We start from the raw sequence: 27,682 nt of genomic DNA on the forward strand, positions 1-27,682 counted from the left end.
ATTGTTGATAAGCCAATTTCATAGACCAGATAGGATGTGTAACAAGGGAAGTCAAGGACCCCAAAGCTAAGAGGGTCCTATTGTGGACTCTATGGTTGCAAGACACGGATGGGAAAGTGTGACATTTCTTCAAGTATGGTCCAGAGACTTTGCTTTTCCTCATAACGGGTCATTCAGTGTTTTTTTTTTCTTTTAAGAGAGAAACTCCTCGAGAAAGAGGCAGGATTAAAAAAGGCAACAAATAAAACATAAAACATAAAAAAAAGAGTGTAGGGACAGAAAACGATAATTTAAACAGATGACTAAGGTTGACAAGAAGGAAAGTGATAATGTTGAAAAGAATGTTGAAAAGTAATCATATAGATCTCTGTATTCTCCTTTTGAAAGGGTGTGGCAGTCCTCTTCTCAACGCCTGCCTTTCTCCTCACCATCGACAAAACCCTCCTCCACATGATATGCAGAGACCAGAATCCACCAATCAACGATTCAGGCCCATCTCAGACGCCACCCACCGCTCTCCCAGTCTATGGATACAGGGCAGCGGGAGGACTGAATGATGCCACTTCTTCCTCATTTTTAGGCCCCACTGACTTTGCAAAGATTTGTCCGCACTGTGGTGGAGATCTCCGTCTGACTCAACCGGACTGGGATGATGCTGGTATTGCAGCATACGTCAACGCTCTCAACACACTCCTCAACGCCCTGAGGACTGCCTTCCCCAATAAAATTGACATGTCCAAAATAACGGGGTGCAAACAACAACCAGAAGAAATCGTAGGAGATTTCCTCACAAGTCTGACTGTCCTGTTTAATCAAAACAGCGTTATGATGCAGGCTGTGTCTACCCTGTCAAGGCCAAGCAGACAAGATAACACTGATAGCAGAGCCAACTTCACTGAACCAGGAAGAGAGGGGCGCGGACATGGCCGTGGGAGAAGCTTCTCGCGACGACCAAAGATTTCCAAAGATTAGTGTTTCATCTGCAGAGAAAAAGGACACTGGGCAACGAACTGCCCCAGCGGTGAGGGGACGGGGAGACTTTCACTGCCGAATGAACATTGCAGAAAGTGAGAAGGGGGCAGACGGGGAGGGGACATCCAGCCTACCCGCCAAGGATCAGAGAAAGGGAAGTGAAACACACATACAGAAGCTCCAGCACACAGTCAAATACATGCCACTGCAATGAAGTATCAGCTTGCGTTACTAGCCGCACACACCAGATCACACACAACTTTGTGGTACTGATGTTAATTACATTAGTGATGCTTTAAGAAAATGCCTCAACTCCAAGTTAACGGTCACAAACTTAATGTAATGGTTGACTCCGGTGCAGGTATTCTGTGGTACGGATGTCAGATTTGACCTCATCTCCTGAGATGAGTGGTCGCTTTATATTCGTTCAAATGCACTGCTCAGTTAGACAAACATCCCATAAGGTTTGAACATGATTTTCTGTTGTCTCCCTGTTGCCCAATTAATCTATTAGGAAGAGATTTGATGATTATGTTAGGCCTCAATTTAGTATCCTCCTCTGATGGAATGACGGTTACACACAATTCTTCTTCACCCACCTTCACAATGTAACAGATCACACATGAGCAGCTGTTTGCATTTCAGTTGCGACTTCCTATAAATGCCTCCACTAATCTGCTCTCCACGTCGCACTCTATTATCATTTTTTGTTGTTCTGATGTTATACACACTGATTCATTGCATTGCACTTCACATGTGACAGACACAGCAGATCATGTTTATGAATCTCTGTTTTCGCCTTTTTCTGATGATTCTCTAAAAAAAAATTTGGTCTGGAAAATGCAGACATTACCAGCTAGCTAGCCAGATGCCCGCCAATTCGGAATTGACTAAAAACTGAGCAAAAGATGCCTGGATTAGGTTTTGAAAATGATGCACATATTTTGGTCAATATTTCAAAATGCACATTATTGGACAGAAGGAAACATTTAATATATTCACTCACCAAGGTTTGTTCTTCCACCTGCAGCAGTGACTCTGGCTTGCAGCTCGAAGAAGACCGCCAAAGAAAATCGGGAGAATCAACAACAAGGGTTGGTCCCCCAATTAAACTCATTTATTTTGCATTCATGAACGTGGTGACTGAAAAAATTTGTAAGTAAAATATTTTGTGTTATTTCTGTGTATTATTTATGTACACTATTTAAATGGATATATATGGATAAAGCAAAGGATACTTGGATGTGTCACCTCCAAAAAGGGTTTGAATATTTTTTTTGTGTTTAGAAGTTATATCAAATAAATCATATAATACAAACACAACCCTTCTGACTGATGTGTATGTCTCCTTGTGTATTTGCAGTTCATACTCAAACACGCAAACAAAAGCTTGTGTGTAAAAACCCCGGTCATCAGGGCCTGGAAGCTCTCAGATGGAGAAAGGGCTCGAGCCTGCAGCCTGCGCTGGGCCTCCAACATGCTACTGTAATATCTGTAAGAGACGCTCCTTCCCCACAAGGCTTCAGGAGAGGTAAGAGAGGGAGGGGTTAACTGTTCTACACATAAACTGTGCTTTCAGGCAAGTACATTCATAAAGACATGTGGAAGAAGCAACCAACATATCTAGCTCGTGAGTACACATAAATACTCCCCAAAACTCGTAGAAAGTCTTTCTGTTGATATATTGCATATAAAAACAAGATTCTAGGTGTTAGTGATAATCAGTAAAACTATCCCAGGGATATTCCAGCAACTGAGTGTTGTACCTCCATAAAGTTCAATCAATCAATCAAACTGGTGGAGAGATGGAGCAGGCCCCCCCCCCCTACTATATATATTTTATAAAATTGTGTTTTTTATTAAACTGGGCCAAGTGCCATATATAAACATAGCTACCCTGTTATTGTGCATTCAATACTAAGCTCTTCAAATATTACACAGGTTCATATATTCATGTTTTTAATTTAAACATTTGCAAGATACAGATTTGCCATGCACTGCCATTTATAATCATACATCTTGCATACAACACTGAGCTATTAAAGTAATTCACAGATTCATGTTTTTATTTTAAACATACATGTAGAAGAGAGTGAATCCTCAAGCCATCTGTGGATGGCAAACATACTCCCACATTAGTGAGATGTCGGACCCTGATGGGTAGCACAAAACTTATCTAAACTTGGACAGATTGAAGTTGTCAGGCAGAGGGTCAAATCAGCCTCTCAATATGTGGCATGCATGTTAATGTGTATTTAAAGACATTTAAATTTATGGGGAAAAAATTGGTTTGAAAATAAATCAAAAATTATTAAAAAATTGTCAAATCAACCAAACATTTCGCGACCCCCCTGCAGTACCTCCGCCGACCCCCTGTTGAAGACCTCTGGTATAGCCCATATTCACAAATCACATCCTCTGCCCTTAACCCTCAGCAAGAGTAAGGAAAAACTACAAAAATCCCTTTTAACAGGGTAAAAAGAACGTAGTAACCTCAGAGAGAAAGTTGAGAGCTCTGTGTGAGAGTTCAATGTTTCCTAATCTCTATAAACAGATTATGTTTGTGAAGTTGTTTAACTTCCTGTTCCATTATAAAGTTTCATGGGTTTGACTGTTGATGTCAGAGACAATTATTAAAAAAGGTAACATGGAAGCAGAGGCCAAGGGAGGACTGTCTGTGACCTTCATTTCCCATAATGCAACTTGAAAGCATTTTTCGTTGCACCTATAAAGGTTATAAATGTGTGAAACCAAAGTAACCGGTTTACAGATCCTCTAACAGTTTTCACACATTGAAAACTGTTTTTCACGGATGACTTTATATAAGTGGTGATGTTGAAGTGAAGAGTCTTGACTGCTCCCTGGTGGCTGACTGAAGTAAATGCCATACACACTGCTCCTTCAATGTTAGTGGGATAACATGGAAAAAGATAAAATGACTTGATTCCCATAAAGAAACTTAAAGTGGAGATGTGTCATCCATGTTTATATGACGGAGTCAAGCTTGTCATGGTGGGTAAACTGTGTAAACTAACACTAACTATGTTAAATGTTGTAATGTCCCTATTTAAAATCAAAAATTTTGTTAAAATACGAGAATTTCACCGATTGCTTTTAGCTTTCAGCCACAAATTAAAGATATTTTCCAATGTGGCTTTGCAGTATGTGCACTGTCAGACTGTCCAACACTGTTTTCTGTGGTAAGGGAAATTTCTCCAACCTCTTCCAGGTCCATCCTGAGGTCAGCATGGGTAAGAGGGGCACAAACTGTGTCCTGTCAGAAATGTAGCCTTACACGAAAAGAGACAAATGAAATGTCAAAGTACAGACTATGTTTGATGCGAGGAATATGTAGGCAAAACAAAAAAATCAAATGTGAACTCCGAAATATTTTAACAATAATACATCTGGATCTCAAAGGCCTAATGTTAAACTCAGAGTCATATAGTCACTGGTTAAAATGCTAGATCAACATTCATTGTCTCTAAACTATTCAAAAATATAATGTAGTATTAAACGCTGAAATAATATAATCAATACCCAATTATTTTACCCTCAATCCTGGTCGCTTTGCACCGCCCACAATTCTCATGATTGACAGCTGTCTGTCACCACCTGTCCCCTCCTATCCATTGTATTAAAGTCCCGGTTCCTCCTCGGTCCACAGTCTCTGTTTCCTCCACCTGATACCCCCAATTCCTCACACACTGGGATGGATTGCATTACTTATGGTAAGACGATACTTCATCTGTTCTGCGTTTAAGTGTCAGTGATTTAAATCAGCTGTTTGTTGCTATTTATTTCAAAATGTCTTTTATTTGTTGATTCAAATTATTCAAAAGGCTGACAAAAGGTTTAGTAAATGTTATTGTCAAATTTACTATTTTATATAGTAAGTATAAAAATTGTTAGTGTATAATCCCTTTAAAGGATTTGAATAATAGCTGTAAGGCTATTTTCAAATGTTTGATAATGAGTATCAATTATAACCAAGTTATAGAGACAGTGAGAGTGACTGGAGCTTTTCAAATGTCTGAATCAAACCTTTAATTAAGGTAAACTGTGAACCTTGTGTGGCAACCCTTTATTTTTTAAATGAGCCATTTTGCATTTATTAGCCTGGAGAAAACTGGTTTCTGACAAATTAAAAGCAGAAATGAGTGTTTATAATGTATTTGTCTATAACAATAACTCCTGTGGGCAAGTGGATGCTGCTGCTTATAAAGACTTAATGGGTGCAGTGCTAGAATGCTGTGTTATATAGTTCATAATAACTCGTAATTGATATTAAAATTATATAATACGTTATAGTAACATGATATAATATAATATACAAAGTGTATTATTTTATAATTATGTTTTACTCAGCATTCATTATCTGTTCAGTAGAAATACATTAGACATACTTCACATGATTGAGCTGTTGACAAATGGATAAATCTGTTAACAACGGCAATCCAGTGTGTTAAACATCTTCTAACAAATGTATTCATTGTTTATGTACTGCTAATACAGATTTTAAGCGTTTGTGGAAGTATTTAAATGTTGTAATAAAAAGATTTTGAATACTGTAAACATACACTGATTAGTTTATGGTAAAAAAAAGGAAAAGAGTCCTCATATGAAAGTGTTCATATTTTATTTCTGTCCAAGAGCTGGACACCCTGGACGTCCCTCCTCTCACCCCGACCAGCAAGGAGGTCCTCAGCCAGGCAGTGAAGGCCAGTTTCGCCGGATTCACCCAGGAGAGAATCACCCGTCACTTTCCACAGGGTACAGAGGAGTTGATCTGATGAAGATTCAATACCTTCAGAGCTGTAGATTGATACGTTTGTACATATGTTTAGATCCTTCCCTGTGGTCTGAGTGGGAGGTGAACCACTGGCTGGACTGGTGCCAGGCTGAGTTCGGACTCCACTGCCTGGGCTCGGACCTGCGAGGCTTGCAGGGCAGTGAGCTGTGTGGCCTGGACCGAGAGGATTTCCAGAGCTTAACGTCTGACTGCACCGCAGGGGAGATCCTGTGGGAACATCTTGAGACCATGAGGAGAGGTAAATCCAATGTTCAACAAAAATCTGATGTTTCAAGATGACTTGCCTGGCAATTCATTTGTTCATTAAAATAGCAGGAGTCAAATTAAGTTACATAGTGGGTTTGGGTTAGTTATAGTAAGTAATATTATACTTATTCTTTGAGTTTTACATCTGGTATTGATAGGTCTGTAGATCTGCATTAAAGTGTTTTGTATGTATATTTAGCCTGTATTGATATTCTTTTCAAATATAACATTACTAACTACATCATAATATACTCTGGAGCATTAATGGAGAGGTGTAAACATGTATTTATACATAAGGGAAAAAGTCTGACAGAGATGAAGGGAGCAGCAATGGACTTCTGGGAGCGCAGTGCTCTACTGGTACTAATGTATGATGGTGCCATATTATTAACGGCCTTTTAGGTGAGGAGGGGAATTTTTTATTCTACTCAAGATTTAACAGGAAGCAAGTGTAGTGAAGCTAGTACAGGAGAAGTGTGGTCTCTTTTCCTGGTTCTTGTTGGTACTTGTGCTGCAGCATTTTGTACAAGCTGCGGATAAACCCTGGATCTGAAGCTTTGATAATATAATTTGTGACTTTAGCCAAAGCTGTCTCTGTGCCGTGATGAGTTCTCAAGAAAATCACACAGCTGCAAAGGTAGCAACAACCTTCTCAAGGATTTCAAAAAGAAAGGGGAGGTTAGATATCGTCTGTATTTGGCTAAAACCTTTTGGGTTCATGGTGGGATTTTTGAGCAGAGGTTTAATAGTTCTGTTTGGGAGTCATTGATGATCTAAATTATAAATCGCTGTGACTCCCCCTCCTCAGCCAGAGCCATGTGGAATCTGATTTTATTCATATGATTGCATGATTATCAAGGGGATTAGATTCATTTAGATTAACATATATTTCAGGATGCAGCCAGGGCTCAGTGAGGCAGTAAGAGATTCATTAATTTACTAAAACATGACTAGACAGATGGACATATCCAAGCAGTCCAGTATATCTGGTGCATGGTGATATATGTGATTGTGTGATATAGATTTTATAATTTATATAATTCATGAAAAGATGATGATTGCTTAATGTTTCCTTTTCCTTCTGTTTAGTCTGTAGGTGAACAGTGTATAGTGTATACGTACATACATATGTTAACAAAGGTACATATTATTATTATTATTATTAAGTAAGTCCTTATTTTTTATGTAATTGTGTTTAAATAAGGACATAATAATAATAATAATAATAATACAATGCAATTGTAAACATGCTTTCTGTACTTATTCTGCAGAGAATGAATATGACTTCAGTTCTTTCTCACCCATCTGCACAATACCATCTTACTACCAGCTTCGATTCAACAAAGGTAACAATCATGTGTTATTACCACTATTAAAGTTAATTACTATAGTGTTAATCATTGTAATAAGAGTAATGATAAAATAATAAATAAATAATAGTGATAAAAGTTGACGATCTTGTCATTGTTGTCTCTCAGATGATGTTCAGGAGCTTTCAGACTCACACTGTTACCATATTCAGTATGATGCCTCTGAGAGGACAGAGCTCCACACTCTGGACTCTGTGGCTGCACAACATCAAGACCATCACCTGTTCAAATCACTGGATCCCAGCAGGAGCATGGCCTCTCCCTCTCTGCATCAGGAGCCAGGAGGAAATGGAGGTAAGGGGGTCAAGTGTGGTCCTAGAGACACCTTCTGTAGTGGGAATGATCACAGAGGAGGTTGTGAGTCCTTTTTCATCTGTCTCCGTGTTTGTGTGTCTCTGTGTGTGTGTCTGACTGTCTGTGTTTGTGTGTCTGTCTGTGTGCCTGTTTGTCTATCTGCCAGACTCAACATCTATAGGTGTCATTGAAGTAAAAATACAGGCCGAGTTTCAAGATTGATTAGGTTCAACTCATGAGTACTGAGCACTGAGTATAACTACTGAGTACTCATGGGTCAGAATGTCAACATGTTGATGGGTGTTGCAGATCACAAGATTGTCTCTTTTTCTAAATTACAACAACATCAATATCAACAACAACAACATCATCATTGTGATGACTAGAGGCTCAAATCTTTATTCTCGTATGTTTACATAATTTGGAAGTGTTCATGATGTGATAATACCGATATTAACTCTAATTGACTGTTTTTATGAAGCGTGTTTACAGCCTTATCGACCACAATTCGCTCCAACCTTTTTCCAAGACGCACCATTCATATTTGGCGCGGCTTGAGCTCAGGAAATTGAGCGGGCCAACCACTAACTAGAAGGTTGGTGATTCAATCCTAGTCTCCCCATTCCATATGCTGAAGTTTTGTTGGACACCAAATTGCCCCTTCTGGCTGTTCCAGCGATTTGTGAGTGAGACGGCGCTTCTGTGCATCTATGGAAGGAACTGGAAAAGTTCCACATAACTAAAGAAACCATCATACTATACACTGTCAGCACAGCCATCAGGGGCAAATTGGACACTTTGGATTTTTAACCACCGACCTTCTGGTTAGTGGACGATCCTCTCCAGCTTCAGAACCATATAGCTGATCACACTAAACAAACTCTGATTTTCAAAATGTGTGTAATTGTATGAGTAGTTTGTACCCAACCACCACAGTTGCCACAAGCTGTTTTCCATTTCCCCCTGCTCGACTTACAAACTGCCTTAGTCCTGTTCTCTCCTGTATTTGTAGAGACAGACTCCGAGGTGGAAATTGGTCATAGTGACGATTCAGACATTGCGGACGCTCTTGCGTGGACCACTTCAGTCCAGGATATGGACCCGGTCGTGGGAGAGACCATGTCTGAAGATATCTTCACTTTACCACAGACACACAGGAGCTTCAAGGACTATGTTGGCAACAAAACAGACCTGGGCAGGGCTGTGATACCAGCAGCCGTCCTCGCTGGTTACACTGGTGAATACTGATGGGTATCATCTATATAGATAGCTAGATACAGACCATTTAATAAATCAGCATTGGCTGATGTTGACTCTTTCCAATTGTGTTTGAACAGGAAGTGGCCCCATTCAGCTGTGGCAGTTCCTCCTTGAGCTTCTGACAGACCGGAGCTGTCTGTCATGTATCAGCTGGACAGGAGACGGGTGGGAGTTCAAGCTAACGGACCCTGATGAGGTAGCTGCACGATGCCTGTGTGTTCACTTCAAGACTCGTGGAAATACAGTATTTACATTTGCTTTCTGTTGTACTCTTAGTCCAATGAGGTCAATATCAGGTTCAGGTAAATTTGGGATTTATTTAGTTTTGCTCAGCAGGACAGTTTGCACAAAACTTTCAAAGTAAGAAAACCTTCCAGCAACTCCAAACACAGAATATTTATGTTTATGTACATTGTATAAGTGAATTATTAATAAATGCGGCTGCGGCTGAGGGGTAGAGCGGTCGTCCTCCAACCTGTAGGTCGGCGGTTCGATCCCCAGTCTGAACAATCTGCATGCCGAAGTGTCCTTGGGCAAGATGCTGAACCCTGAATGGCCCCCCATAGAATAACAAAGTGCTGGGATAGATGCACTGTATGAATGTGTGTGTGATTGGGTGAATGTGAAACTGTACTGTAAAGCGCTTTGAGTGGTCATCGAGACTAGAAAAGCGCTATATAAATACAAATCCAAATCCATTTAATTACTTAGTAGCTGGGTTTGTGTAGCCCATTTTCTGTTTCAACACAAACTCCAGGGTATACTGTACTCCTCAGGAATCGAATTGGTAAATGGTATATATAACAGGGATATAGTCAATCAATCAATCAATCAAATTGTGTTTGTGTAGCCCATATTCCCAAATCACAATTAGTCTCACAGGGCTTTAACATGGTGTGTCATCCTCTGTCCTTGACCCTCAACAAGAGTAAGGTGGACTACTCAAAACCATTTTAACAGGGTAAAAAATACGGAAAAACCTCAGAGAGAGCCACATGTGATGGATCCCTCTCCCAGGATGGACAGAAGTGCAATAGATAGAAGTGTAGAGGAAAACATCATCAGGATAAAGGTTTTAGCCACATTGAGGAGGGTGAAAATGTTGATGGATAACTGAAGGTCAGATACTTTCTAAGGAGAAATACTATATGTCTAGCAATCCTGCTGCAATCATAGTCCATGGTCAGCAGCCAGCAAATCATGATCCACCATCAAGATCTGATGCCAGTATAGTCCACAGTAATTGTCCACTGCCGCCAATTAGGATCCATCATCAGCTGCCACCTCGGTCATGGTCCACCACCATTATCTGATGCTAAGCGATAAAGGATCAGCCATTATTATTATTACATATATATATATATGATCATTATATGCATCCGTCCAAACAAATATACATACTGTAATTTTTATTTCAGGATCACAACATTCAAAATTATGTTCACTGGATAGTGTAGTGGTGCCTTATAATATTTTGGGTCTCATTAGATTTAATTTCAAAACATTTTGTATGTGTTCTGGCTTGGCCAAATTCGGCCCAATGAGCAACAGAAGGATCCCACACACTGTGCTGTTAACAGGGTGTTGATATGAAGGTGTTGCTCTGTCTCCAGGTGGCGCTGCTCTGGGGCCGGAGGAAGAACAAACCCAAGATGAATTATGAGAAGCTGAGTCGCGGTCTGCGCTACTACTACGACAAACACATTATACGCAAGACGGCGGGTAAGCGCTACGTCTACCGCTTCGTCTGCAACCTGCAAGGCCTGCTGGGATACGAGCCTGGAGAGTTGCACGCCATGTTGGACATTGGTAGCAAGAGTCACTGATGACTCAATAAACACTGGGAGGATGAAGCAGAGAGACACTTACTTTACATATATGGAATCCTTCGATTTCCATCTGTATTCACTAGGTGTAAATGAGAGCAGCCACCCTGAGGCCTGCTGGACACACACTAGGTTCATGTACATGTGTGGGAGGATTCTGAGGTTGTCGGCTAAGCTTAGTTATTAACATTAACAGATGACATGTAGCACTTTATCTTGATTTCACTGTCAAACAATAAAACAAACATCAAAGTTATTTGTGCAATTTGTTTTTATATAAATAAGTTTAAAAAACACAAAAAATAACGTGAGGTTTATTAATATCATGCATATCATAACATCATAATATCATATATTCATTTAAAAACTTACTTTAAACTTGCATGTTTGACATTTTCACCAATTTCACAGGAAATAATTTATAAAATCCTATTTAAAGAACTGTTATCTATGCTTGTGTGTGTAATATGGTGCAGTTTGAATATATTGGGCCTATTCAGTGCTTTTTAGAAATATTTTGGAAATGATGGACATGCATTACAACTCCAGAGTTTTATCCGTCATCATGATGATCACCAGGTAAACAGCAGAAACAGGCTCATGTTTCACAGTAATCTAACAGGAATGAATACTCAACTTATTGAGTTGCGTCAAACAGCTGAGCCACATTCTGCTCTTTGACCTGTGAGGGTTGCTGGTTTGAATCTCTCTGAAAAACAAAGATGTTGTAAATACTGTTATTTACAGCGCATCTTGTTAAGCCCTATGAGACACAAAATTTGATTGAAAATGGGGAAATATGAGTGTCCAGTGGGAAGCCTCCACCAACATGAGTTCCCCCCAGTGATAAGCTAACAACTAGGATCATCTGGTGAAGGTTCCTGTGTGGACGCAGAGATATAGCATGAGAGCGTCCCTGCCAGGAGCCGCTTCTACAGGGATCAGCTGCTGCTCAGACTAATGGAACCTTATTGATGTATTCACGCTTGCTGAGACAACCCCTCTCTGGCTTTTCGCTCCACTTCCTATGTGAGGTAGGTGTGTGGGAGACTGGAATAACCAGCTCCCTCAGAGGGATCAAGCGGACTGATTTAACACCTCAAATCCCACACAAGGCGTGTTTGGATTTATAACCTCCTCCAGCAGGGGATCCATTTCTGCTCCTGTGGATTGACGAATGATTCCTTTCAGTCTGACCCTCAGTGTGTCTTCAGAGCTTGATTATTCCGCTATAATACACGTGCAACTGAAACATACCACTGAGGTTGACCAGAAATTGAATATACTCTATGATAAATTATTTGACGATATACAGATAATGGAAACTATCCTTAGTTTTTTATTTACATCTTATGGATTAATTTCCAACCCTGTTTCAATGGCTTTTGAGTCTTAATTCACTATTTCCAGAATAGAAGACGGGATCAGTCTGAATAAAAAGCAACATTAAAACATCTAGGACTTTAAGTTTAAAATGATGTTTGAGTTCTTCCTCCACCACTGATAAAACCAAAGGTATCAAAAGTGTGCTGCGATATAATACAAATAACAGAATTAAACGTGCAAATAAAGTAAAAGCATGTATTGATTAAAAAAGAGAGGAGAAAAGAATGAACGATTATATTTCATACATATTTTTTTTGTGTGAAATACTGTCTGTTTTGGTGTCTTTTGCTTAAAACATTAATTGAGATGAGGGATGTAGTGACAGAACTGCTCCTACACATCCATAATGTGAAATGCGCCACAGCTGCAAGGTTGCTTTGAAACAATGGGCTCTGTTTTATAATATGATTATGCTGCTTTTTGAAAATACCTTAATTTGAAAAACTACCAATAACTACAGTAATCAAATACAAATATAAGTGGAGTACAAGAGCAATAATCCCCTTTGAGTTGTAGTTAAGAAAAATAAAATAAAACAGCATAAAATCAAATCAAACAAGTGAAGTACAAGAGCCCTTAAACTATACTTGAACTGTACTCTATTATATTCCAGCACCAGTTTATAGTGATGATATGAGCAGCAGCACTTTTCAGGGGTGCACTAATGATCTTGATATATCTCTAATCTTCATTACCTAAAATATGCGGAAATATGCAGCTACCATGTTGCTGAAAAAGTTGAAGCAGCATCAAATTCTACTGATTATACATATTGATTATAACCTATGTGTGGAAAAATGAAAGATCCAAGACCCTGTAAGAATCGGAGCTACTCAGAAAAGAGAATCTTGGGGTATAATGTCTGTTCATGACTCAGTTTGTTTCTGCTTTAATCCCCAACACACACACATACACAGTCTTCCCCCATGTCGGCTCTTCCATTAGCAGGCCATGGGAGTGGAAGTGGTGGAAGTAATCCTCACACACTCAGTGTTCTCACTTTGGCCCTTTCACCTGCTCACTGGCGGGTTAAAGAACATCAGCATTCAGCCACCTTGTATCATTTCCCGCTGCAAATCCGTGGATGTAAATATGTTGAAACCTGATCGTATATATGTGCAACTTAGGTTCAAAAGGTTTTCTCATGAGCCACGTTCCATTTTAGGGATCAATAAAGGATGAGATGTGGTTGAATGCTCTGGAAAGGCTAGGGAAGAAATGGCCTCTGAGTAAAGAGTTCCATGTCAAACGTATGGTCAGTATTATTAATTTGAAATTCCATTTTCTGCTGCCTCATCTTGGGTTGGGTGGTAGTGACACCCGGTTAAGGAAAGAAGTCCAGACGGCCCAGCAATGTTTTCCAGCTCCTCAGGCCAGATGAGATTTATAATCTTTGTCTGACCAAGGACCTCCTGCCAGTTGGACGTATTAATTAAACAATAGTGACAACACACTGTTCACACTCCAAAACCCCACTGAGTGGTTTCCACTTCTATTCACTTCAGTTCAGCTGGAATTAATGGTTTAGTCCCTGAAATAAGAGTCAGACGGTAAACACACTTAATACACACTCATGCTCAGTTGCACGCCTAATGATGTGTCAAGTGTAGGATGAAAACATGAGGAGGAATTATTGACTCTCTCTCACACACACACACACACGGGTAAACACAGTTTGGGGCCGGATGTTCTCATTAAGGATTGAGATCCAACCGTGCAAATTAAAATGAAGTGATCCCTAAATCTGATCAAATTTTGTGTAAATTAAATCACAGAGAAAATAAAAGTTTTGTTTTTTGTGACACTACAATGATGTTTATCTTTGAATATATATACGTTTTTACCTAATGGCCGAAAGAAATTTCTCACTTCAATCAAAGTTAAATGAAAGAAACTACTTTAGGATGGCTGGTTTAAAACTCTGGATTAGGCTTCTTATTCAAACAAATTCAAGCAACAGTTGAAAATTCATAGGAAAAGGCCATTGACAAGGTATCCACAATAGATACGTATGTTCTTATATCAATTATAAATTCGGTATTTTTAACTACGTTATTACACACACAATCTGATTTAGTATTTTAGAAATTGTAGAATGCATTCTTTAATGTAAATATAATGTTGATATCCAGACATTCATGATATCATAAAATGGTCTCACTGCCTCATGGTGATCTCTACAACAGGGTTCAGGCTGTGCTCCACAGTCATGATTTGTATCATTCATGGATGGATGGATGGATGGATGGATGGATAGATGGATAGATGGATAGATGGATAGATGGATAGATGGATAGTTAGTTAGTTAGTTAGTTAGTTGAGTAGTGCTGCTGTCAGTCAGGCAAGAGGTGTATATAATCAGTGGGGTTATTTGTGGGAATGGATGCAAAAGAAAAAGTTTGATTTGTTTGTACATGCTTGTTCTGCTCTCTTGTGTTTGGAAACTGGACCCTTTTTACAATTTTTACACATGTCAGAACAATTAATCATCAACCGTAGTGGCTTTGTTTGACTGGCAAAGGGGTCACTACAGATGCATTAAGTGAATGTCTGTGTGAATGGCAAACACTGCACTGTAAAGCACTGGTCATCAAGTCTAGAAGAGGTATATATTAATACAGCGCATTTACCATAGATTGAAAAGTAATAGATGCAGAAAACAGCTGAGGTGCCAACATTTTTTTTTATAAAATAGAAGACATTCTAAGATTCTCTGGTAAAAACAAAAACAGACAATATGTCACATCAAAGTCTTTTATTGCAGAACTTTCCAATTGATTGAAATCCACATTCCAGATTCACAGAAGATGAAAGAGTGTACTCATCTGTCTTTTCTTCATGTAAGAGTATAAGGCCTGTTTATAGTGGACATTATAAACTGATGTGAGGGTGATGGTGTGTGTGTGTGTGTCATTGGGACTTCTGCTTCTCCCACTGTTCTGGTGTGAGGGTCTTCTGTTCAAAAGCGTGGATCTCTTTTAGCTCCTCCGCTAGGCACGTATTCACCATCCTATCAACACATGACGCACACAACTGGAGTTCATTCATGTGCAGCTACGTGTTTCTTGCATGTTGTAAAACACATATGTAGTAGTTCCATAGTAGTGTTACTTTTTTTACGTTCCACACAGCTTTATTCCAATATGACATTTACCCATGATACAGTATTTGGCGCCACAGGAGGTACATGAGATGTAAGGAAAGGAAATGAAATTAATATTTTTTGTTCCCACACAAGCTGCATCATGGATGATTCCTAAAAAGGCACATGTCCAATCAGTACTGACACCAATATTGAGCATTTCATATGATTCATGAAGGCATGATCTGATGTTTAAAACGATTTCATTCTGTAGACTTTATGTTTTCATCATATAACGCCCCCTGTAATCAGTGTGGTCACATTACATGAAAATGACCCCAGGACGAGATTTTGTTTAAAACCCCAAATCTTTTTGATTTATACTTTTTCCTAATCGAGAATATGAGTGATGTTCAATTACATCATATGGCATAGACATAGTTATTAGTAGTAATAATAGTTGTTAACAAGCAAATGATTAATTTATGGCCTCTCTGGTTTCCTCAATCTCATATAATAGTCGCATGTTACATTTTTCACATCTTCCCTTTGTAGATACAACCCAACCATGGCTGAACATGTTAAGTATCTTCATATTTCCCTGGTGCCACACGTTTACCACATTTCGATCAAGGTGAACCTGGTGCTAATGCTGGGCTGGTTCAGAGTTGGTTCAATTGGTGGCTTTTAAGAACCGTTTGGCTTTTCCAGGGTTTGGAGCCACCATAGAGCCATGTCAGGACATCACTGCATACATCACTTATACTCAAATGTCTGGTATTACCCAGCAACTACTATTGTTTTATTTTCATTCTTTTTTGCAGACTATGTACAACAGAAACTGTTTTGTTTTTTTAAATGGCAGTCACAATGATTTGGTTGGTCATATAGGTCATGCTTATCCCAACCCCAGACCCTGATGTAGGCAGTTCTTTCTTCCACACCAACCAAGTGTTGTTGCCAGAGTCAACCGAGTTTTTCAGGCAGAGCGCCAGTTCTCTGGCTGTTGAACACAAAGAACTAGCTTTGATGAACCAGCTCTGAACCAGCCCTTGATCTGCCTTGATGGAAAATGGGCCCTATTTTGGTCAAACTGAACTTGTTACTCCCCGTGATACTTGGATTGTGAAAGAGAGTGCACAAAAAGTATATGCGCACAGAGCCGAGTGTACACGCTTAGGTAATGTTGTGATGCAGAGCAATAAGGATCACTTTGGCATCAGGATCTCATGGTGTCTGTGGCTATTCATGATGATGTGCAGGGCTCACAACAACAACCCTGCCCAGATATTATGTCATGTAGTACAGCTTTTATACAGTCACAATAATATGTATATTACAATAAGCTACAGTGACACAAATCTATTCTCTATCAGCTTATAAGAACATTATTCAAACCTGATAGCCCCTCAACCCCCCCCCCCCCCCCCCCCCTTCGAATGAGAGTGATACCTGTGTCTCTGTAACAGTGGTTTGCCCTCGAACTGAGATGACACCACCAGGGCTTTGAAGCTGGCTGCACATCTGTTCGGTGATGTATCCTCCACATCCTGGTAAATGTTAACAGACGACAGGTTAAGAGTTAGCTCAGTCGGACATTGTTTTCACATGACACAGGTACTTTTATTACACTGTAACAACCCAGAACTGCCAATATTCTGCCATGTTTGAATGGATGGTGGGGGAGGTTGGGTGGTGATGGGGCCATTTACCCATTAATACTAGTAATAGTTCTAGTGATATTATCATTGTTATTAGTACTATTATTATTATTATTATTATTATATTATTATTATATCATCATTACTATTAGTAGAGGTGGGCTTTATGTCCTAAATTATATCAAGAGTAAAATTTCATTTCAATTCAAACTGATTTCCTCCAAGTTTAAAGACTGATCTTTGCTCCTGAGTGAAGGCCAGAAGTTTTAAACTCCTTCTTTATGAGCTGAAAATGACAAACATTTGATATAAAGTTTAAGATTTTACAAATCAACTCGTTTTATATCTCCTCACTCTACTTGCATGATTTATAAGCAGTACATGTTTATATATATATATATGCCCAGTGACCGACATATTATAAGAGTAATTAAGGACAGATGGATAATATAACCTTAGTATAATAGTATAATCTTTACTATTATTATTACTGCAGATCTCCCGTAATACTTCCATCACAGGAATTTCACAAAATCCTGATCATTGTTTACAATGATCATGATGAAGTTTGTTTTCATATGTGGCACATCAAGTTATGTTCGTCACACTACTCGTTTATTTGTTGTTTTTTCTTATTATGTTCTGGCCAATTTTTGACATCAGACGCATGTTTTGGTCCCTGTTTTGTTTCTGCAATAATAGAAACAGGAACATCTGCCGCCACGTGAGCTTTGGGAGATGATACAGCCAGTGGATGTTTGTCAGCTCGCAAAACTGTCCAGTGACAATGGATCAACAGCCACGATCAGTACATCTGAAGTGCTCAGCAGCTGCATCTCCCTGGCAGGTGGCTGTAGCATCTTGAAGTGACACCGGAAGTGGTGGCCGCCACAATTACAGACAGGCCTCGCGGCACGTGAGGCCGAAGCAAGAGGGACCATGTAGAATGCTGAATTGATTTTGAGTCCAGTGGCTCCAGGTACGCAATATTAACAACACATCTACGTTACACTACACATTTACCCTTACGCAATGTGGACTCTGGCCACTTACAACACAAATACAAACGTGCAACACAAATAATAGTGAGAAAACTTACCACGTGCACTGCCCCGAGCTCCTTGGTTAGTTTGGCCCGGATGTGATCAGTTGTTACAGCCATGTCTACGAGAAGAAATACCGTCACGTTAACAGTTCATCAGATTGTGCCTTCAAATGCCGACAACTCATTGATTTAGTCTACAGAGGCAAACACACTGACACCGGAAGTGCTACAGTATTCTTCTCGTTTCAGATTTCTACATATTCTTTTTAACGCTACTACAGCACAGATGTGAACTCAAGTTTCAATGTGAATATTCGTTATTACCAGTTTTATTTATATATATATATTGGAAGATCTCCTGATTTCAGTCAGCGTGGATGAAGAGGTGGGTGTCACTGACACCATGACAGACTGAAGAAATGTCCAATTGCTTTGCCGCAGGGAAAACTCTGTCCAATCAGGGGCGGTCTGTCTGTTTTAAAGTAGCGAATCATAATATTAGGGGTCTTTACAGAATAACGAACAAAATGTTCCCAAGATTCGTGTAAAGAAGGAAAAAATGTGTTTCAGGTGAACTCCGTTGATTTATTAGTATTAATCAGTCTTAAGATATGATGTTAGGTATTATTTAGCCTCGGAAAGAGACAAATTCAGGGTTAGGGTTAACGCTGCCTAAAGCAGGCAGCGTTATGGGCTACTCAAGTGGGCACTGTTTACATGCAGGCAGGAGCTCTATCATGGCCGTTTCTTAGTGGAAATATTTAACGCCTTAGTGTCTGTCCTCGAGCATAAAGTCTAGAAATAATAGCCAGTAGAATGGCAGTATTTCCACAGTTAAACCGGGTGGTATCTTATAATGATTTTACAGGTCGTATTTTTGTTTATGGCTGTTCTCGCCAAGCTAATTAAGCCAACTCCCAAGCGTCAGTTTAATAACAACAATTACACTTATATCGCCTTGTACAATGGTGGTGGAGGTAGAAAGCTTCTTCGGGGTCTACATGCTTTACTGCACGAATCCTAAATTCAAGGGTCGCATCTACATCGGCTTCACTGTGAACCCCGAGCGGCGGATCGGAGAGCACAACGCCGGGCGGCACAAAGGTGGAGCGAAGAGGACCAGTGGCAGGGGGCCATGGTGAGAGCTGCTTCCACCCCGCTGATCGCCACCACATCACGGACACTGTGGAATCACTCAACCACTCCTATTTTCTGTGTCCCTTTGTTTTAGGGAGATGGTCCTCATCATACACGGCTTCCCCTCTGACATCGCTGCCCTGAGGGTAAGTATCGGTTCTATAATAATAATAACAACAACAACTCTGCACATTTGTACTGGTAATGATGATAATAGAGATAAAAGACAATATAGCCCGGCCCTGCAATTGAAAAATATGCCATACCATAAAATGTCATTGAAGAGCAGATTTAAAAGAAGACACTATCTCATACAACTTTCTTTCCTGAAGTAATTCGTACCAGAGCATTGATGCTTCTGGAAACGTGTGATGTGATAATGTCTCTTACGTATAGTCAAAAACAGAGTTGACGAATTTTCTGACCACGACAAAAGAAAAGGCTGTTTGAGGAGTCAAGGTGTGAAGTAATGAAAGCCTTTATGAATGTTCCTGAATCTCTGTGAGGACACGGGTCAGACAGTCATTGACATGGTTGTTTATATTTGGCATCGTTTGTTTGTGGTCAAGCTGACAAAGTGACCGTGGATTTCTGAAACAAAACATTATTTACTCACAGTTTCCTTGCAGTTATTTGCTAAATCAGGATTATATTAACTTAATCTTTCGGTGGGATGTCTGCCGTCTAGAGTTTTAAGTCTCCTTTGTATCTACCAACTGCAAGATCACAGTAAATTGCAAATAGCAGCACAGATCTCCATTGTGATTCCGGTGAAAACAGACAGGGATTTTATTGCCAAGTTCAGACCTGTGGCACAAAAGCAGCTGGAAATAGTAATTCAAAAAGTAGTGCATCTAATCTTTCAATTGGTTCTCCTGCAGTCTGCATTACCAACAGGAAGTTAGAGGCTCTACAGGGTTTCCTGTTGTCCAGTTCCCCTGATGGGGCGGCCCTTTTGGATTTAGGGTTGGATGTTATGACTTATCCATGAATGAAAAAAACTCAAACAATCATCATGCTTCATCTGCATCAGTTTGAGTGGGCGTGGCAACACCCCCACTCCTCCAGGCGACTTTCCCATGTCTCCCGGAGCTCCAGAAAAGAGTCGAGTCTGCAGTTCCACTGGCGCGTCCTCTCCAACATGCTGCGGGTGCCGCCGTGGAACAGGCTGCCGCTGACGGCCCGCTGGCTCAAGCAGGAGTACAGGATGGACTTTGAGCCCAGTCTGCAGCCACCCCTGCACATCCCAATCGCTTTCGGCAGCGTGAGAGCCAAGAAGTCTCAGCAGCAGCAGCAGCAGCAGCAGCCTGTGGCAGAGGAGGAAGACGTGTCCAGGTGTTTTCTCTGTAAAAGCTCAGTCAAGGTAGTCACCCTTTAGATTTTGGAACATACCCCTATCTGTAAATGTAAGGTATATAATGGATAAGTTGGCAAGGATGATGAACCTGCTGGTAGCTGTTAGCTATGTGGAAAGATTAGATGAAAAAATATTAGAACGGAAAAGCCAGCACAAGTTTGAGGTAATGTAGAAAAAGTCAAGTGGATTTTTACACTGTAAAATGTCCTGCTCGGTATGTTTCCTGGTCAGAGTTACTTAAACAGATCTAAGGAATCTGTATCAGGTTTAAGGTTAAACCATTTTCTCTGGCGGGTTAATGGCTCTTTTGACCTGTATTTGTTGGGCTGTATTGTACTCTAACCATAAACTCTAAATATAACATGCAAAATGTTGCATATTACTGGCTAATGATTGCTTTAAAGTAGTATCAGAAGGTTGTAAAGTTACAGACTGACAGTTACACATAGAATGTATCTTTTAGTCACTCCGTTTTCACCTTGACATTCACAGCGGCTTGGTCAGTTGTGTGGAGGCCAGAAAGGAGCGTCTCTCTCTCTCTTTGTCTTTGATGAGGGATTGCCTCAAAATGCAGGATGTTTTTAAATCATATTCCGGCTTGTCATTCCCCATGAATTCCCTCATTTTTTGTCATATAATGTTAATGTCAGATGTTTATACTTAAAGCGACGGAAGTTTCAAATAAATAATGTAAAGATACATGAAGGTGACCAGCTCTTAATGTCCCAGAATTAAAATGTAGAGCTTGTCCCCTTCCAACTGTGCTATAATACTTAGTCTGCAGCTATAATTTTACAAAATACCAGCTAGCCTTCCTTCCAGTACGATCAAATCTTGACCATACATCTTCGCCTCTCGTTTTTCTCAGGTATCAGAAAAGCTTAGCTGCTTCCACCCGTCCTGTGGAATGAGCAGTCATGGGATCTGCCTCGCCAAACATTTCCTGAAGCGTGAAGCTTCGCACCTCCTGCCCGTGGAGGGAGAATGTCCAGCGTGTCGTCGCTCGGTGCTATGGGGGAGCCTCATCCGTCATAAACACGGCTGCTTCAGCGACCTGGAGGAGATCGAAGCATCTGCATCCCAAGTAAGTGACATGACCTGTGTGTGTGTGCGTGCGTGCGTGCGTGCGTGTGTAAGATGAACCTGTTAGTCTCTCTTTCTTTCCAGTAAGGAGGTTTATCTTATTCCTATGGTTTTCATCTGTACTGTCTATAACAGTTATTTTTAGAATTGACAGAAGAAACAATGTATTACAAGTTGGGTTGAGAGAGGATACCCTAAATTCCTGACAGCAAGTTGTACTGTTACAATATTTAATTACAACGTGCTGTTATTACAGTGCTGATTTAATTGGTATTATAACCAATACCAGCTGTTGTTGGCTATAGTGAACAACTGTTAGCATCCACTGTCATCAAGGGTCCAGTATCTTTCCCAAAGCATAAATGCAGAGTAGGGAAGACTGGGATCGAACTCCCGACTTTCTGGTTAGAGGGCGACCCGTTCTATCCCCTGATCCCGGCATAATCAATTAAACCTGCATCAACGGAATTGTAAAATAAAAAGCTTCTTGAGTGAGCCACAGCTGTCCTTCAGTTTAATTGTTGCATATGTTGGTGCTATATTATTATTTAAATTAACAATTTGATTTGGTAAAATTACTTATTTTTCTAACTTGTACTTTGACCATTCACAGAGCCACTGGGCAGATGAACTGCAGCTATGAGACTGAATGAAGTGCCGAGTCAGATAATGACGTGGAATATAATGAATAATAATGAATACCGAGGGATGGACAGACTGGATCCTTTTTTACGTCAATCAACCTGATCATGAAGTGTTTTAACTATGTCTGTTTAGCTATGAGTTTAATGTATTAAGTATGTATAAAGTATGAATAAAAAACCTTGTGTGAGAAATGACATAAAACTGTTTTATATACGTACATATTCTTAGGTGTACACTACTCATCTGGAACAAAGTCAGACTGAATGTGCTGGATTTACTATGTTATTAGAAAAATACACATCAGCAAGTTATGTAATCACAGAACATATATAAGGTAAAAAAACACCAAACCTCAGATAAAGTAGCAAATGGAAGGCTGTTGATCAGGCAAAAAACTTCATTGGACATGACTCTCCTCTGATTGTGAATTAGTGATTAAGCTTTAACAAAATGAACAGTTATCAGAACTTAAATGTGAATGATCATATGAGCTAACTCCTGTACGGATGTGATTACCTGTGATAATTCTGATTTGTTCTAGTAAGTGAAAAACAAAACTGAGCAATCAGCCATTTTCTTTAAAATCTTAACTCCTTGATGCTTTTGGATCAATTTGTAAATGTGTTTTCACGAGTAGTGCACTGTAAATAATAAACAGTAGTTTACAGGATAACATACCAGCTGTGCTTCAAGGTACACAGTGACAGTCTTCTCACATGCTGAAACCAAATCAGTTTTTTCCCAAAGAAAGGCAGCAACTGCAAACAACTACGGGTAAACTTTTTATTGTTCACAGTGGTCAATTGCTGTGACAAAGGAAAGTGTGAAGCGTTAATAGATAGTGGTCGTTATAAAGTTACCAACAATCTGAGCGCAAGTATTTTTTAAGCAAAGCGTAATGTGCATAATAAGCATTAAAATGAAATGTAATAGTCGTCTCCATAAAGTTGAGTTATTAACCTTCTGAACATATGGTTATTAATAAAATGGTCAGTTACTTGTCCCCATTCTAATATCGTCCAAGGTTTTCACAACATTACGACAACTATAGACTACGGCCGTGTTCATATCATACCTGGCATTAACATGCATGTTGAGCAATCCAGTCCCATGTAAGCACAGGTCAGTGATGAATACACCTCGGACTTATTGGGCTCAGACCACACAATCAGAGATGCGGCCACATTATTTCTGCAGTGTGAATAAGGAATGCTTCGCCATGTGTGAACACAAATACATCCCTAGAGTCTCAGAATGGATGTTAATACCTGGTCTGAACAGGGCCTATGATTAAACCATATGAGAAAATTAATACATGCAAAAGACAGATCTATTGGAAAAAGCTGCATGTATTGTTTTCATACCACTCGGGGGCACTAGGACAAGCTGTAAACAAAACACTTACATATTATCTTAAAAAAGGATTTGCTTCAGCAAACAGTGGCAGTGGGAATCCGGCCAGCAACTGACTTTATGTTGCTGCTTCCTGCTCCATGATCACCTGCTGCCCTCTGACTGGGAGTGGCCTCTGGTTGCTCGGGAGCAGACAGTGAACAAGTGGTTTCAACTGATTTTTTAGCTTTCGACAGCGGCGACTTAAAAAAAGGCAAAACAACGAGCCAAAAGAGGCTAAACAGAGGAGGAACTCCAGCAACACATTTCACATTACACACCATAAATCATGTCGTCCATTGTTAATATAATACATAAAAGTGTTAGTGCAGCTTTGACATAAGCATAAGTGTGTGACCGTGCATCCCTTTTGTATGCGTCTCCTCACTGTTGGACGGCGGGGGCTTGTACAGTGATCACCGTCTGACAGGGACAGGGAACAGAAAGGAGGAGACATTTAAAACAGAATGAGCCACTGGTAAATGGTTTTGTATTTATATAGTGTTTTCTAGTCTTGATGACCACTCAAAACTCTATACAGTACATTTTTACATTCACCCATTCACACACACCGTGTCCCTCAGCCACAGGGGCGCCTGATTTCAGGGCCAAACCTTTCTCTTTCGTTTGGTATGTTCAGGCGTTATTAGAAACCTAGAGCTGCTACAGCATCCCTGGCATGGAGGCAACTCACCATTCTGGGAGCTGGTGCGCAGCAGTTGACCACTTTGCAGCAGTAGGCGGCCAGAGTGACGGAGATGGCCAACAGAGCAGCGTGGATGAGCACAGACTCAGCATAAAAGTGGGAGCGGATATTCTGAAAGTGAGCAACGATTGCAAAGAAAGAAGTCAACGAAGGAGGAAATACCAAATGTGCTTTTGTCTGCTTTACAGTCCTTAAAATGGACAGATCTTTCTAAATCTATCCAAAATTGGATAAATTTGTTTACTTTATAGATGTGTAAATCTAACAATTAGTTCTTTAAGTAGTTATAGTAATACACCACCTCTATACTATGGCAGATTTCGCCAGTTCGAAGTGTGCTGTTGTCGTAGTAATAGTGCCAGCAGTAGGTGGGTGTGTCTTCCATCTTGATCAGAGAACAGCCCACGTTGTACAGGGATGCGCCACTCGCCACGATCTGCATCCCCAGACAGGCTCTCAGCTGAAACACAGACAGCAAAATACAGGGACACGACTTAAAACATTGTTCTCTCTAAAATAACACTTTTTCCCATCTACAGACGAAATGAGCGATGGACTTGATGTTTAAATCCTTAGATAAGAATGATAAAGGGAAACAAGTTCAAGCTGCACGAGATGAATTTTAACCCTAACAACAGCATTTTAAATGGTCATGTCTGGATTTAAAATAGGGGCAAGAATACGCATGCATCCCAGCATCACTTTCATCCACTGGTTATTGATGATGGTGTAGTTTTGTCCCAGTCTGAGTTTACAGATGTGTCCGCTGTTCACGTGTGTGTATGTCGAGAGAGAGAGAGAGAGAGAGAGAGAGAGAGAGAGAGAGAGAGAGAGAGAGAGAGAGAGAGAGAGAGAGAGAGAGAGAGAGAGAGAGAGAGAGATAGAGAGAGAGATGTAAGGAGTGATGACTGAATCAACGCTGTGTGCCACTCTACTATGGAGTAAGATTCTAGATCTAGTGTGTTTAGCTTCTCCTCCATGTTCTTTTACCAGACACCGGGTCCTGCACTGGCTCTGTTTTTGAAAAAATCCTGTCACTCTCAACCTGTATGCATATTTGCCTCCTTTCAACTCCTGGCTTTTCCCAGGTAAAGAGTCAACAGCCAGCTACATTCACTCTTTCCCAGCGACTCATCTAACGGAGGAAGAGACAGAGAGGAATCATCTGCTGCGTTATAAATGTGTGAAACCCCGGAGAAACTCCTCACCGAATTTATCAAGCTCATGTCTGAGAACAGCTAAATTTTCCTTTAAAGGCAGATCTTCATTTCCCAACACCAAGAATCTGATCTGTTCAATTTGCTTTTCCGAAAAGCAGAAGTTGCCTCGTTACTTCCCCTTCCTGTGCAGAGACTACTACTGGTCACCGTGATCCCACCGGCTCACTCACCGTTGGCAGATGGAGGTTCTGTGCTGCGACAGCCACACTCCCGGCTATTAACACCTGTGGAGAGAACAAAACCACATTATGAGTCTGGGTTAGGGTTATCAATTTTGGGGTCAATTTAACACAACAACAACTGGTAATTAACTGATTCTTAGTATGAAAAGAAGTAATCAGGCATTATGATGAAAAAAATGTGTTGGAGTAAAAACAGATCAATCAAAACAATAACCACACAGTTATACGTTTCCTTTTTAGATATTTATGTCCTTAACATGTTGTTTTGAATTTTTTCATGACACATAAAAAGAAAATAACACGGCAAACAAAAACACAAGGAGGACTGGGCTTCAGCGTGGACCTGCTAATACTAAGTTTGAAATAGAAATGCATTATCTATGCTAGAATGTATAATCAGCTTTCCCATCACAGACAGCTAGCCTTCAGGAAAGACGGTTTAATGTGGGGGGCTGTCTGTCATGTCTGCTATCAGCTTGTGTCCGCCATGATATCACGCTCATCTGCTTTAATGACTTAACCCGATGCATGCTGGATATGTTGCCTGTGGCGCTGTAGAGATCCTGTAGTTCAGTCATTAAATTCTCCTGATTGGTCTTCTCTTGGTCTTAGTTCAGCAGGTATTTTTTTAACCTCTAAATTGTGTTTCTTTGCACCCTCCTGCGAATACGGTGGTCCTTTCAATTCAATAAAAACGGAATAATCAAAAATCTCTCTAGAAGTGTTTCTCTGGCAACACACCTCAACCCATCAGCCTCATTGCTTCACTAATGTTATTAAATACTTGTGAAACTTGTGAAAAGACCTGAACATATTTCAGAAGAAAGTATCTCTGAATCAGTGAAGAGAGTGTGCAGGTCTTGTCTGACATCTGGAAGAAGAGCTTACCAGTAGAGATGAAATGAAGAAGGGGATGTCAATACCGATGTGACTCAGGCCTTTGGCCAGAAACACGGCCACACAGATGATCTGAAACACACTCAGGCCGATTTGAGTGACCTGAAACCAAGACACACACAGAGAAGAGTTCAGGGTAAAGTTGCCCGATAAAACACACACAAACACACACACACACACAAGCATCCCTGTCTCTGTAACCTCAAAGGACAAATCCCTCTAATGTGACTGTGTTAAAAGAAGGAAAGCACGTCATTCCCTGTTGCCAGTAGGTGGCAATATGACATTTACTGAATATTGGCATGTGGCTGTCATTAACATGTGACACTTGAAGATTGGACAATCAACCATTCATTTTTAATGGTGAAACAGAGAAATTCACCATGCTGCACACGGACAAACCACTGTCACAGTGAGTGATCATCAATGTCTTCATGTTTTTCTGACCTAGTTGATGGTGGATGTGATCAACCTGCTATAGGAGAAGCAATTAAACTATGAAGAGATGTAATTATCCGTAGGTACAACTATAACTAAGAACTATAACTCTCTGTGTGTGTGTGTTTGTGTGTGTGTGTGTCTGTACCCCCAGGGCCTTGGGTTCCGCCTCCAGGTACTTCTGGTTCCTGTGGATGTTCTTCTGGAAGCTGACCTCGACCAGGGGGGTCTGGGCTGGCCCGATGCCGTCCTCCGCCATGGCTGCTTCATCTGAAAAACACATCTCATGTCGTGTGTCTTGTTAGTGAGCAAAACACGGCGAAGGAGAAGAAGAAACAAGGAAGAACATGCACTCGCAGGCGCGTTTGCAGCGGAAGATTCCGTCTATCAACCCGAGCACAACATCTGGATTCAATCCCTCCGAACCAACAACAACTCGGGTCCTCACGCGCCCTTTGCTCACCGTTAGCTGAAAACTGTGCGTATTAATAAAGCGTAATTTTTAGTTTACCTGCCATGGTCGCAGTATCCTCTTCAAGCTAAAAAAAACGATGTCTTCCCCTTTTTATCCTGGAAAGACTGGTCCCAGCCTGAAGTTTTGCAACACTTCTAACAGTGAGAGTGGTCAAGTCCCGCCCCGCATCTTTCACTGCAACATGACTCCCTGCTG

General features: G+C 40.4%; 4 protein-coding genes across 6 annotated transcripts; 2 read left to right on the plus strand and 2 right to left on the minus strand.

Annotated features, from left to right (window-relative positions):
- Nucleotides 1-990: 990 nt before the first annotated feature.
- On the plus strand, nt 991-12,124 carry LOC133949846 (protein C-ets-1-like). Its single transcript, XM_062383877.1, has 10 exons — nt 991-2,066; nt 2,336-2,503; nt 4,640-4,703; nt 5,626-5,745; nt 5,820-6,023; nt 7,303-7,377; nt 7,510-7,695; nt 8,708-8,932; nt 9,033-9,151; nt 10,569-12,124. Exons 3-10 carry the CDS (start codon nt 4,685-4,687, stop codon nt 10,779-10,781), a joined length of 1,161 nt encoding a protein of 386 aa, XP_062239861.1. The 5' UTR covers nt 991-2,066; nt 2,336-2,503; nt 4,640-4,684; the 3' UTR covers nt 10,782-12,124.
- A 2,783-nt stretch (nt 12,125-14,907) lies between these two features.
- zgc:112271 (uncharacterized protein LOC553698 homolog) lies at nt 14,908-18,396 on the minus strand. 2 transcript variants are annotated; one of them, XM_062383883.1, is made up of 4 exons: nt 18,280-18,396; nt 18,010-18,074; nt 16,702-16,799; nt 14,908-15,177 (listed from the first exon to the last, which is right to left on the minus strand). In XM_062383883.1, the coding sequence occupies exons 2-4, from the start codon at nt 18,070-18,072 to the stop codon at nt 15,078-15,080; spliced, it is 261 nt and encodes an 86-aa protein (XP_062239867.1). In that variant the 5' UTR covers nt 18,073-18,074; nt 18,280-18,396; the 3' UTR covers nt 14,908-15,077. The 2 variants fall into 2 exon arrangements, with proteins under 2 accessions (XP_062239867.1, XP_062239866.1); XM_062383882.1 differs by lacking the exon at nt 18,280-18,396 and having other exon boundaries at nt 18,010-18,182.
- On the plus strand, nt 17,766-22,368 carry slx1b (SLX1 homolog B, structure-specific endonuclease subunit). Of its 2 annotated transcripts, XM_062383879.1 has the most exons (6): nt 17,766-17,889; nt 18,937-19,093; nt 19,187-19,238; nt 20,126-20,455; nt 21,318-21,533; nt 22,146-22,368. In XM_062383879.1, the coding sequence occupies exons 2-6, from the start codon at nt 18,957-18,959 to the stop codon at nt 22,173-22,175; spliced, it is 765 nt and encodes a 254-aa protein (XP_062239863.1). In that variant the 5' UTR covers nt 17,766-17,889; nt 18,937-18,956; the 3' UTR covers nt 22,176-22,368. The 2 variants fall into 2 exon arrangements, with proteins under 2 accessions (XP_062239863.1, XP_062239862.1); XM_062383878.1 differs by lacking the exon at nt 17,766-17,889 and having other exon boundaries at nt 18,520-19,093.
- Nucleotides 22,369-22,946: 578 nt separating this feature from the next.
- Nucleotides 22,947-27,674, minus strand: LOC133949849 (uncharacterized). Its single transcript, XM_062383880.1, has 7 exons — nt 27,524-27,674; nt 27,161-27,282; nt 26,566-26,676; nt 25,666-25,719; nt 24,577-24,735; nt 24,264-24,386; nt 22,947-23,992 (listed from the first exon to the last, which is right to left on the minus strand). The coding sequence occupies exons 1-7, from the start codon at nt 27,528-27,530 to the stop codon at nt 23,954-23,956; spliced, it is 615 nt and encodes a 204-aa protein (XP_062239864.1). The 5' UTR covers nt 27,531-27,674; the 3' UTR covers nt 22,947-23,953.
- Nucleotides 27,675-27,682: the final 8 nt, after the last annotated feature.

The sequence above is a fragment of the Platichthys flesus genome, chromosome 24, assembly GCF_949316205.1.
Source record: "Platichthys flesus chromosome 24, fPlaFle2.1, whole genome shotgun sequence".
In the NCBI taxonomy this organism is placed as follows: Eukaryota; Metazoa; Chordata; class Actinopteri; order Pleuronectiformes; family Pleuronectidae; genus Platichthys; species Platichthys flesus.